Genomic DNA, 13,125 nt, shown 5'->3' with positions numbered 1-13,125 from the left:
GGTGTGGTATTTAACTATAGCATGTTTGTAACTTACCCTGGGTATTAGATTATGCATCTGTTACGAAAAATTCTAACCTTCTTTTTTGTTTCATCTACTTGATAGAGTGGGGAACATATTATTTTCGGTGGAAACTCAAACAACAGAAGAGAGAACACAGCTGTATCATGCAGAAATAGATGCACTATATAAGGATCTAACGGCTAAAGGAAAAATTCTGTCTGCAGAGCTGGGGGTGAGGCTGTTTTAATGGAAACGATGAATTCCCTGATAAAGTTCTGTTATGTTTTTATACTTTCTCTTTAACAGTCGCTGTTCTAATAATTTTTGACAGAGATTTTAAGCAGTAAAATCGACTGCTTGCTTAAATTCAATTATGGCAAATAGCATAAGAAGTTGTCATAATTTTATCTGTTACTGTAAGATTTGCAATGCTTTGCTGCAGTAAGAGTCCAGACAAGGTCTCAGTACCACAGTGTGTTCCTTCCCTCTCTTCCTTCACCCTTATTTTCTTTGTTTTCCTGTGTGTTCGCTGTTTCATTGTCCTTATAAGCACTGCTTAGGATTTGGCTCATGGTGGCTACATGTAATATGAGAAGTAGCACAAATTCATGAGAAACACTGGAATTATGTTTGTGTTGATTTGTATTGCAGTGATGATCTGACTGTATTTGAGCTTGTTGTCTCCATTTTTCATCCTTTAATACTTCACAGATGAAGTGTTTCACCTAAATTTTAAAGATCTAACAAAATAATTTGCTTAAACGTAGGTTAATTAGGCTTCAACTTCCCAGCTTGACATTTTTCACATTTGAAATTGTTTTAAAAAAGTAATCACAGTACTGTAAGTCTTTCCAATATGTGTTCCTGTATGTGGTGTTATCTGAATATTAAATTATCTTCACTTATTTTTTTCTGTTGCTTAGGAAGTAGATGCTGTTTGCAACTTGATCCTGTCATTAGTTTATTACTTCTATAATTTAATGCCACTTTCAAGAGGATCAAGGTTAGTGATTGTCTTTATCATGTCTGTTATCTTGGATGCATGCTGTCAAATATCCATGTGTTGCAGTATCTTAATATATTTTTTAATATTAAAAATCTAAAAGAGCCGTGGTTGAGTGGTGAGTTACACAGCCTCTCATTTTGTGCTGCCATGACAGTGGGTACTGACTTAGTACCGTTTTAAAAGCTGTTTTGTAATTGCTGATGGTAGTTATTCATAGCTGCATGTATATTTAAATGATGGGTAGTCTGTATTTATAGATTATTGCTCATAGAATGAAAAATGTAATTTTTAAATTGTAATGCTTAGGTTTCTAATCTGTATTATGTTACTCCACTGTAATTTCACTCAAAAAGCTTTACCAAAACATGTATTTGAGATGAAATATACTTTGAGATCATTTATTTTAAGGAAATACATTTAAGTATTATGTTAGTAATTTATTGCAGCTGTTAGGGTCACCGGATGAAATCCTGGAATAAAGTCCCATATGTCACAGATAAACCTGGCTATATCTAAGACTGTTATGAATCTGTTCCACAAAGCACTTACGATCTTTAAGCTCATTATTAAGCACAGTTCTGTAGAAAAAAAAATCTTAAAAATCCAGAGACTTCATTTTTATAACCAGGCTTTGCCTTTCTCTTGCAGAATGTGGAAATTAAATTCTGAATTTCACAATTAAAAAATTAAAAGTTAAAAGAAGTTAAGTAGCTGAAGAGCTTTACAGGGCCTCTGTCTCTGTTGCAGTAAAGTTCATAAGCTCTTCCAGGCTACAGCCAAGCTTCTGGGGAACAGGGGTTTGCTTTGTTTTCAGCTCTATGGAGTCTTAAAAGCTTGTAAGTCTGAAATTGTGATTCTGACTACTGTAGAAACAGTGCTTTTCAGCTCCATAGGATCATAACTACATTCCAGTGGTGCTGGAAAGTAACAGTGATTTCACTTTTTAAGTGTTTCATGCTTGGTTTTACATGTAAAATAAATTAACCAGCACAGTAATTTTTGCTAGCCTTCTATGAAATGGCACTATATTATATTTGTTTTGTAGTCTAAAATAGCATTATGGAAAGACTTTTACTGTTTTGTGGTTTTGTTGGGTTTTTTTAGTGTGATAGCTTATTCAGTGATCATGGGAGCACTGATGGCAAGTGGAAAAGAAGTATCAGGAAAAATCCCTAAAGGAAAGGCAAGTATCAAAATATATTGATTCAGCCGGTATGGAGGAAGTGATACTTATAGATATGAGGAAGGAGCTGTAAGAATGAATATGAGTTGCACACTTGTTTACTGGAGATGGATGAGATGCATGCTGTGGTGTCTTGCAGCCTGAGGGAGTTTTGAAAATCTCATCGCTATTCTGACAGCCGGTGAGATTAGAGATAGCATGTGTAATTCTGGTTAGTCAAATTGTAACACTTTGTATCCCGCAGTAAATACAGATTTGTAACTGAAGCTTCTAGTGTGCTGAGCTGCTTTTTGAGAAAGGTTCTGAGAGTACTTGGGCAGAATTAGAAATTTTCGGTCTTTACACTCAGTATGTTCCAGAGTATTTTAGGGCTTGCTAAGGAAAAATGTATTGGCAACTTCTCTTGATTTCTTGTGTTCTGCTTAATTGAAAATAAGTCCGAGCTTTTAAGTTACTACTCTTGAATATTATACCATCTCACTCAATAAAGGGTTTCTTTTATTCTATTAGCTGTGTTACCTTTTTAGCATGAAAGGAGTAAAAGGATGTCCATTTTTCTAACGTATTGTAAAAAGAAATTCCAGTGAGAATCAAAGTTGTTTAAGAAAATATCCTGCATGGATAACTGAAGAAAAAGGAACTTTCCCTTTTGTTCTAGAAAGTCCTGAAAACAATGAAGTTTGTCCTTTCAGTACAATGAAGTCCTAGTAGCTCTTAAGAACAAACTGTACTTGCTTAGTAGCAAGAAAGATTCCTTTTCAGTATGCCATTAAGCTAAAGTAAAAGACTTTTGTGGGTTTTGTAGGGCCTCTTCTCAAGACTTCATAGGGTAGTGTATTTTGCTGTCTGGTTTCATGCAGGCAAGCAGAGCTTCAGGTTTACTAAAAAGCAGGATTTCTGACTTACAGGAAGTTCTGGAAACATTTTTCATTTGAGATATTTTCCTGAAACAGAGTGCCTTACATGGAACCAACCTATTTTTTAGAAAAGCTTTCATCTGCTGGAAAAAGTTGTTTTCCCCAGTTGAATGAAACTGGAATATATAGATATAATCTTTACGGGGGGGGGGGGAGAGGGGGGAAGGCTAGATTCTCTAGAAGGGTATTTCTGCTCCCAAGCTTATGACAGCATGGATTATCAGTCTGCTCCGAAGACACAGACATCCAGTAGTCAAGAGTCCTGTTATTGCCTGGCATATCAGTCAGTAGCCAAGGTCACTGTAGCTTCCACTGTTGGTTGTGCAAGCCCACAGAGAGTTTTAGTGCCTGGCATGCATGCTGACTTCCAAACTAGTGAGTGATGAGGAGTGAAGTAGTCTGAGCACAGACTAGTAAGTAAGCTTACTCCCGTTTTACCAAGAATGTAGGTAGCATGCTCTCAGAACAATTCCTTGAATTCAAAGTTCACTAAGCCACAGATGTCTCCTTAAATGTTGTAGTACTAAGGAACTGATGCTTTTGACTGAACATTGTTTTACTGAAAACTTATTTTCAGCTGTAGATACGAACAGAGTTCTTAGCTATATGTAGTTAAGCTTGTCTGAAAACCCACTGTGGAAATGAGTAATACAGAATGCCCATAAAGTCCAATATAAATATAGCAATCACGTGATACAATAATTTGCTGAATATAGTACGTAGAAATCAGAAATTTCCCCATTTCATTTAGACATTGTAGTGAAGGGCAATATTTTCTGGCACTGACTCATTGGTATTAACTTCTTGTCAAGAGATTTAAAAATAACTGTATTTTGTCATAAAAGGAAGGAAATGTTTTTAAAGTAGAATGTATATGTTAAGAATATTTGAAGATTAACTTCCTGAAATTAGAGAATTTAGAAATTAGATATTAATTTCTTTGTATCTATTTTATTGCATTTTCAGCTGGTTGATTTTGAAGCAATGACAGCACCAGGCTCTGAAGCTTTTAGCAAAATAGCAAGGAGCTGGATGAATCTAAAAAGGTAATCTTTCTGTTCAGATGGGGGGGCAAGGAAATATGAAGTACTTTATATGTTCAATTTTAAAATGTACTAAAAAATGTTACTTAGAAATTATGAGCTGAGTAAATGATTCAGTATATATTTTTAACTGTTTAGGAATTGATAAGATTTGTACTTACACACAGTAGTGTATTTCTAGACTATTTCTAGGCTACTAGTGGTTAGTAGTCTAGACATTCAGTTATGTGTTATTCTCTGAGAAAATATAATATTTTCATTTCATTCAGTGGTCAAATTTGCTTTTTTATTATTATTTTTTTATCATTAGTGTCCTGGGTTCAGCAGCAGCAGTCAGTTTTTCTCCTTCTTAGTAGCTGGTGCAGCGCTGTGTTTTTGACTTTCGGCCTGGGCATAATACTGATAAAGCTGATGTTTTCAGCTGCTGGTCAGAATGTTTACCCTGACCAAGGACTTTGTGAGCTTCATGCTCTGCCAGGGAGGAGGGGAAGCAAGGAGGAAGCAGAGACAGAACACCTGACCCAAACTAGCCAAAGAGGTATTCCATATCACAGCATGTCATGTCCAGGATGTAACTGGGAGTTACCCGGAAGGGCTAGTTCACTGCTGGGTGGGGGTGAGTTATCGGTTGACGGGTTGTGAGGTGTTGTATTATCTTCCCTTGTTATTTCCTTTATCATTATTATTTTTGGTGGTAGCAGTAGTGATTTGTGTTATACTTTAGTTACTAAACTGTTCTTATCTCAACCTGTGAGAGTTACATTTCTTCAATTCTCCTTCCCATCTCTCCGGGAGTGGGGGGAGGAAGGGGGGGAGTGAGTGAATGAGCTGCCTGGTTGGGTTTAAACCATAACAATTAGTAATTCAGGTGATTGAGTGAACAAAGCAAGGAAAAATAGTAACTTTTTTTCCGCTATTCTTATGCGTCTCTTCAAACTATATATCAAAAGTAATTTATTTATCCTTTTAGTGCTATTTTGATTTAGAACGTGAAGTATTTCTGAAGTAGGTGGAAGTTCTAAATATACAGAATTCCATCACTTAGTATACGTGCATGACTTTTGTGTATTGCTTTAAAACTTTAATTTTCATATTAATTTATTTTTGAATACTGAACACATTAATTCCTTGTCAATATTATGAATTTGGTGCGTTTGATTTGTCCTGTACGAAATCTAAAAATCCTCCTGAGACAAAACCAGTTTTGATACGTTTCAAGTCAGGCTCAAGACACTTAAGGGGTGCTGAGAGAACTAGCTGGTGTCCTTACAAGGCTGTCTATAATCTCTGACAGATTATGCACATAAGGGGACATTTGTAGTGACTGAAGGAAAGAAAATCTTCCAGAAGTCTAGAAGGATGACTCAGCAAAACTGTAGGCTGGTCAGTTTGGTCCCTGGGAAATGGTGAAGTTAGTCCTGTAGGAAAGTATTTTGGGGTATATAAAGGAGAAGGTGACTGGGGGACTGTTGTGTGTCCCAGTTGATGTTGTTTATTTTTACTTCAGCAAGGACTCCCACAGTGCTGTCATACCAAGACAGCACAGTATGGTCTTGACGAACGGCCAGCTAGATGGGTAAAAGCTGTTTGGATAATCAGATATAGAGGGTACTCGGTGCTTCAGACCATACCTAGAATACTGCATCCGGTCTGGGGGCAGTGCAGGAAAGACTGATAAACTGGAGCAAATTCAGAAGAGAGCCACCAAGGTGATTAGGGCACTGGTGCGCAAGCCTTAACTGGTGTGGTTGGGCTTGTTCAGCCTGGAGAAAGCTTTGACCCTAACAGCAGCTTTTCAATACCTGTGTAGATGTCGTGGTTTAAGCCCAGGCCGTAAATCAGAACCACACAGTCTACTCAGATCATCCCGCCCAGAGGGATGGGGAGGAAAATCGAAAGAATCCCTCGGGTTGAGATAAAAACAGTCCAGTAACTAAGGTATAACACAAATCACTACTGCTACCACCAATAATAATAATGATAAGAGAAATAACAAGGGAAGAGAATACGATACCACCTGCCGGAAAAGAGCCCGACAGAGAAAAGGGACGTGCCCTTCTGGGTAACTCCCAGTTACATCCTGGACATGACGTGCTGTGGTATGGAATACCTCTTTGGCTAGTTTGGGTCAGGTGTCCTGTCCCTGTTTCCTCCCAGCTTCTCCTCCTCCCTGGCAGAGCATGAGACTCACAAAGTCCTTGGTCAGGGTAAACATTCTGACCAGCAGCTGAAAACATCGGCTTTATCATTATTATGCCCAGGCCGAAAGTCAAAAACACAGCGCTGCACCAGCTACTAAGAAGGAGAAAAAGTGACTGCTGCTGCTGAACCCAGGACAGTAGAGAAAATGGATCTGGGCAGTGCTTGGTGGAAGGGCAAAAGGCAAAATGCATGAGTTGAAATGAGGTTCAGGCTGAGCATAATCTTTTCACCCTGAGGGTAGTCAACAGAGCAGAGAGGCTGTGCAGTCTCCATCCCTTTAGGTTTTCAAGACCTGACAGGATAAAGCCCTGACACCCTGGTCTGAATTTGCTGTTGACCTTGCTTGGAACAGTGTGTTAGATCACAGACCTCCTGAGGTCTGGTCCAACCTGAGTTGTTCTGAGAGCCTAAGGAACTCTGCAGCTGCTGTTAGTGCTGAATATCTCACACTGATTAGTGTTGTTTAACTTCATATCAGTGGTTCTCAGCCTGATGGTTTTCACTAGACTCTAAAATCCTTTCCTAAATGAAGAAAGCTATTGTGAAGACTCAAGGACATCTTTGTCAAACTCAGGCTAAAAACCTACACGTAAATGCAGTCAGATTCAGCATTTATTAAGGAGTAACATTTTTAAACTACAGTGTAGCAAGTTGTGGTTTTTATTAAAAGTAGTCCATGCAAATATTGTGACTTGGTAGTCTTGGAAATATAAAATATTTATGATTTCCACAATTTTTTTTTTTGCTTTCAATCTCCCAATTTATGTATTCAACTTCTTTCTTGATCCTCTGTTCATGGGTGGCTTTTTTGCTTGTTTGTTTTAAGACATATCTTTACCGAAGGGGAACTTCTGTCTTGGGAGCAAAGTCAGTTTAAGCCATTTCAACTGTACCTATGTGTATCTGACCCTCTCAGTTGTACTGCTAAAATTTGTGGGAATCCATAGCAAACCAGATCAGGAAACTGATTTGTGTTAAAAATAGCTGTGACAAAACCAAAGTTTATTTTTAACTGGGACCATTTCATAGCATAGTCCCACTGATGGTATTTCTGGCTTAAATGAGAAATGTAAAATGGATGAGGAATGAGCCAGAGTGGAGAAAATGCTGCAGTTGGGTTTGCTTGATGCTGAGAAAAATATCTGTAGAACCATAGCCCAAAGGATTTTGAGTAATAATATGGGGGTAATTAACCTGAGCAGCTAATTTGTCTGTGGCAGAAGAGTAATAATGGTTAGTAACTTAGGCTTGGAGACTTAAAGCAGTAGAATTTTGCTTTTAACTTCTGCCACTTCCAAAGGCTTTTTTATCCAGTCATTATTTTCATTCTGTGTAGAGAGTGAGGAGTTACAAGAAGCAAGAGCTGGTTGTGGGCAACAAATTCTTGATTTCCGTCCCAAATTTGTTGGAGAAGGCCATGAAGAGAAATAAAAGCTAACGTGTTAACTTCCAGGTAAATCATAACACTCACTAAAATATAAATAATTTTCTTTTTTTTCCTTCTCTTTCAGTATTTCACCTTCTTACAAGAGCCTACCATCAGTATCAGAGACTTTTCCAACCCTGAGGACGATGATTGAAGTACTAAATACAGACTCATCTCATTGTATAAAAAAAACTATAGTTGTTGTATGATTTATACAAATAAAAGGCCAAGAGGTGCTGCTTCGTAAGTTACTTTGAAGGGGAAATTGTGGTCAAAATAGTTTTGTGGGTTTTGTTGTTTTGAGGGGGTTTTTTTGTTTGTTTTTTGTTTTTAAGAGATTAAACTTACTTGACTAGTTATGACTAGAACAAAAGGAATCTTTCTATGACCAATACTAAGAAGAAAAAAAAGTAGAACAGTTGATTCCCCGTATTGAGACATACTCTAATAAGAAATACAGTTGTTCAGGGACCAAACGAAAAAGCAGTAAGCAACTTGATCACAGTTATGATCTGAACATGTTGCAGGTGAATTTTTATTTGTTTATTTTCTAATGTAAAAGTAATCTGCATTAGAAATACCATTAACCTGCTTCCCCGCTTGGTTTTTCGTTTGGGTGGTATTTTTTTTTGGGGGGGGGGAGGGGAGGGTTTGTTTGGGTTTTTTTTTTTGTTGTTGTTGTTGTTATTTTGTTTGTTGTTTGGTTTTTTTGTTTGGTTGGTTTTGGTTTGTTGTGGTTTGGGGGGTTTTTTTGTTGTTGTTGGTTTTTTTTTTTTTCCAAACCCTCTGTCTCCTGCATGGAAAACCTCATGAACCGTATATGTGCAATTGGTAAATACACAGGCATTTCATGTAATGCAGGCCAGTGAAGGACCAGATGTCAGCTGAAAAGAATGGGTTTCAGGAAAATATCATTTGGAAACCAAAACAAACAAATGACATATTTGGAGTTAAGCTCTTGGTGAGTAAATGTCAGAAACACAGCAACTGTACGTCAGCCTCCTGTTCCAAGTACCCACTGTTGACTGGCAGAAGATACCAAAGGATTGACAACACATTGGGAGAGCTATAAGGCGCCTTGAGTTGTTTGTGTTGGAAGGGCCTTGCAGCATTCTGGAAAGGCAGGCTTCCCTGTAGGGCAGGGCTAACTCAGTTCAAACAACATGGACAGTATCATGAACCAGTGTCTGACTGTAATAGTGAGGATATTGTTTCTGGTGAGTCCTAACTGAATTATACTCATTTTAGCTTGAGCTTTGTGACTTTAGAACTGTTTATCAGGTTAAGTGATTTCAGAAACAGCAAGCACTGGTAGGGCAGAATATCTGGTTTCCTCAGTGGCTTTAAACAACATTTTTTTTTCCCTGCCTGAATATTCAGCATTTCAGAAAATCTACAGAACTGTTCTGTTTCAGACATAGCTTTCAAGTTGTTTAATATTGATGGTCTAAACTGTGATTCTGTTACTGTTAGCTTTTACGCAAATATTCTGTTTATTTTGTTTGCTTCCAATTTTCCAGAGGTTAGGGCTTTGCTGGGCAATTGCAAATATATGGCCTAATTATGTAATATGAGATATGCTAAAGAATAAGTTATTTACCAAGGGAGAGGAGAAAACATCCTGCATATCCCAAAGTGTACCAGTAGCAGTGGTGTGGTTGTTTATCTCTGGCTACAGTGCAGGGCAATCTCAGTCCCCTCTTTAACGAAGAAAGAAATGCAGCAAAGCATCAAGAATGTTGTTATAGGTGACATACTTTTATAGTGGTACTGAAAGCAGGGTGGATTTATTGAATGGAGGGTCTTTTACTGATGATTCCACACAAGTATTTATCAGATTCAAGTTAGAAGCTGCTGTGAATCCTGACATCCATTGTAAGAAAAGCCCTGATGATTTAGATTTCACTATTTATTACCTTGATCACTGGCGGAATAGGGCACCTATGGGTTGCTAGAGACCAAAGTGTTTACATGTATGAAGGATTTTCATAGAGATAGAAGATGAATCCCAGAAAGTGGATGCATACTATGCCTGAATTAGCAAGCAGTTCATCCTACCCAGTATGAGTAACTCACTTCCCACATTATGTGCATTTCAGAGGTTTTACTTCTGTCTGCTTGTCTAGTTTATGCTGCTCATTGCATCTGAATGCATGTTAGCAATGCATCTTCCAAATTGGATGTCTCTTGGATGAAATGACATGTATTCTGAAACCTCTCTGGACTGAGAACCAAAAGGTGCTAAGTGGAGAAGGTGAGGAGACTCACTTCAAAAGTGTGCTCCCAACTCAAATTAAACCAGTGGTACATATATACCTCTGGGAACTTTTTTTCATGAACTCTTACATTCAGATTGTATGTGGAAAATACAAGGGTAGGGAAAGTAAGTGCTTTCCTTCCATTTAACACTTTTTGCCGTCTATTGCTGGAGCAAATGTTGCTGTCTATGTAGTAAGGCAAATTCAACCACTTGTCTGGCTGAAATTAATGGAGATGCATTTTACATTTTCTTGATCAGAATTTATATAAAGGATGACAGTAGGTACTTCTTTCCATGTAAGGATAAAGGAGGCTTGTGAGTTTTCATTGAAGAATCAGGCTGCTGTCCAGTTGTGACAAAAGGTATTTTCCCACCTTTCTTTTGTCCAGATACCTTCCCCTACCCCACTAGAAATTAAGCACTGTTTGCTTCTGTGGTGTCTTCTATTTAAAGGTCTAGAAGTTTCAGAAACTCTACTAGATTTCATTATGGAGGAAAGGGGTTGTCTTTTGCTGCCTACCTTAGGCAGAAGCAGGTACAGTAGCCAGGAAGAGATGTCTAGCTTTATGCCTTGATTGTATTTTGATAGTATGATCTTTCCTTTAGGCCTCTAAGTTTTCTTATACCTTGTATTACTCATTGAGAAAGGTGAAATCTGCATTGGCATTGACCAGACAGTTCTTGGAACAATGAAATAAGAGCTTTCTTGTTTTAGGGATCACACCAGGGAGAGTGGAGGAGGAGTGGTGGGAAGAGGAAAACTCCCTGGACAAACCAACCATGTACAGTTGTCCAGGTTTCCTTTTCCTCATTTCTCTTACTCCTGTGACCAGCTTCATACCTACCCCGTGCTAACAGATGAAAAGGTGGTATTAATGGGAGATCAAGGAAGGGTAGGTGTAACATGCATTACGCCTCTATGAGTGCGTGTGTGTATACGTGTTTCATAGGCTTGTTTCTCTGGGCGTGATACAGATGACTAAGAAAGAAAGCAAGCTCAAGTCAAATGCACCCAAACAAGTTTAACAAACAAAACAGGATTATATAACTGGGCTGGTATGTGATGACTTGGAGAACTGTAATTACCTCCTAAGAACCAGATACATGGAGAAACCTAATTATCATTTTCCATCCTCTTCTGTGTCATCTTAGGCAGCTGGTCTAGCGATACCATTTGAACTCTTAAATGGGAACAGTAATGTATTGCAGCCCCAACCATTTATCTATTAAGAATAACATTAAAGAGAGTAGGAAGAAAAATAGGCTAAGCAATGAGAACCCATTAATCTGAACCTCAATATGTGTGCAACTTTAATGTAATTTGAAGATGATAAAAATTCCCATGCAACTACCGAGGACAAAAGGCAAAATAGATTTAGTCTCGGATAAATCTTGTTGAAATAGTTACCAGTCTTTGGAAAGCTTGCTTTGGTTTTGTGTCCCTCCAGAGCCTTTGGGGGTCTCTTGGGAATTTGGCAGAGCATTTGCTGAGGTACCATACACAAAATTAGGACTTGAGACAAGAGAGCATTTGTGCAGTGAGTGAGGAGCTGTCAGGAAGGGAGCAAGAGGGTGGTGGGCTGCCACGCAAGCTAAGGTTGGTAATGCACTTTCCCAATGAAATTTGCAGGTTCTGGAATGTTAATAAAATGAGACTCAGAATAGCAAGTAGGGGGAAGTCAGCATCTGAAAGTACCCAAAATGGATTTTAGTGAACACAATTTCTTCTCAAGTATTTTGGTATTTGGAAATTACAAGTTCCAAGTTTGGGTAATACAAGTTGAAACCCATAAACTCTGCTTTTTTTACCTGGATGGTTGGGGAAAGGTGCATGGAAACCCCTGCATGTGCCAGGAAGGAGAGTCAATAATTTTTCAAGCTGTCACATGGTGCTGGTGGGCTGCTCTCTGCACTATGGGTGTAATGGGGAGTTCTGGTGGATGACTCCGGTCATGTGTGGTTGGTAAAGATGGCTTCATACAGCACCAAGCACAGAGAAGGGCCAGCAGAGTGTGTAGGGTGCTGGAGCTAAGGTTGATTTAACACAGCATCTCCCTGTAATGCATGAGTCGGAAAAACAGACTCAGAGAAAAGAGTTAAGGCTAAACAGACCCTGCTTTTGACACAACCTGGTCACAACACTGGTAACTACATTTCAGGAAGTTGGAACGGTTTGGCAATGAAACAGTCTTTTAACATGTTGGTGGTGTGCTACAATTATTCTTCACCCCCCATTCTCCTAATTCATTGAACAGTTGGAAGAAAGCATTATTCTTCCTGCAGCACATCAAAGGCCAAGTAATCCAGTTATTTCAGCCTGCATGGAATCTGCTTTACCGATATAATTGATGCCTGCTGCATGGACTTGCTATGCTTGGGCTGCAACTTTTTTATGTAAGAAAATAATACAGAGGCTTTGGACCGACTTGCTGCTCAACCTGTTGAGTTGGGTGAAATAGCCTGTCGCAGACGTGGCTTTGAACTATAAGAGGGTATATTTAGATTAGATATTAGGAATAAATTCTTTCATGTGATGGGGGTGAGGCCCTGGCACAGGGTGCCCAGAGAAGTTGTGGCTGCCCCATCCTTGGCAGTGTTGAAGGCCAGGCTGGACAGGACTTTGAGCAACCTGGTCTAGGGGAAGGTGTCCCTGCCCATGGCCGGGGGGTTGGAGCTGGATGATCTTTAATGTCCTTTCCAACCTCAACCATTCTGTGATTCTGACAGGAGCTCCTGGACCTCCTATCACCCTAAGAATCAACCAAGACTTATTTAGGAGTTCGGGAAGGCAAGTTCTCTGCTCCGGGGCTGTGCTGCCGGCTGGGGCAAGTAATTTCCCAGTGCTCCTGTCCCCGGCAGTGTGCGAATACAGCTGCTCCCCTCCTCTGGGCAGGAGCACCGAGGGCCGACCTGGTCAGCCGCGCGCTACCGACGGCAGCTACAAGGCAGCCAGCTCGGGAGGCGGCTTCTCTCCCCTCCGCCGACAGCTGGGAGGCAGAAAGGCCTCGCTTCTCGCCCAGGAGCGACAGGAGGCCGCCGCCGCTGTGGAAGCAGGCAGGGGCTGCCGCCGGCGCTGGGCGTAAGG

General features: G+C 39.6%; 1 protein-coding gene across 2 annotated transcripts in view; it reads left to right on the top strand.

Moving 5' to 3' along the window:
- The window catches only part of TTC13 (tetratricopeptide repeat domain 13), a 42,444-nt gene extending 33,421 nt beyond the window's left edge, over positions 1-9,023 (top strand). For both annotated transcript variants that reach the window (XM_080615219.1, XM_080615218.1), the window contains exons 19-23: positions 106-235; positions 927-1,006; positions 2,114-2,192; positions 4,076-4,155; positions 7,866-9,023. In XM_080615219.1, the coding sequence (XP_080471345.1) occupies positions 106-235; positions 927-1,006; positions 2,114-2,192; positions 4,076-4,155; positions 7,866-7,989 (493 nt within the window). In that variant the 3' untranslated portion in view covers positions 7,990-9,023. The remainder of the gene's footprint in view (positions 1-105; positions 236-926; positions 1,007-2,113; positions 2,193-4,075; positions 4,156-7,865) is intronic.
- Positions 9,024-13,125: the final 4,102 nt, after the last annotated feature.

This window comes from Psittacula echo (assembly GCF_963264785.1).
Source record: "Psittacula echo genome assembly, chromosome: 4".
NCBI lineage: Eukaryota > Metazoa > Chordata > Aves > Psittaciformes > Psittacidae > Psittacula > Psittacula echo.
The sequence above is the reverse complement of the archived record's forward strand: the minus strand, read 5'-3'. Positions and strand labels throughout refer to the sequence as shown.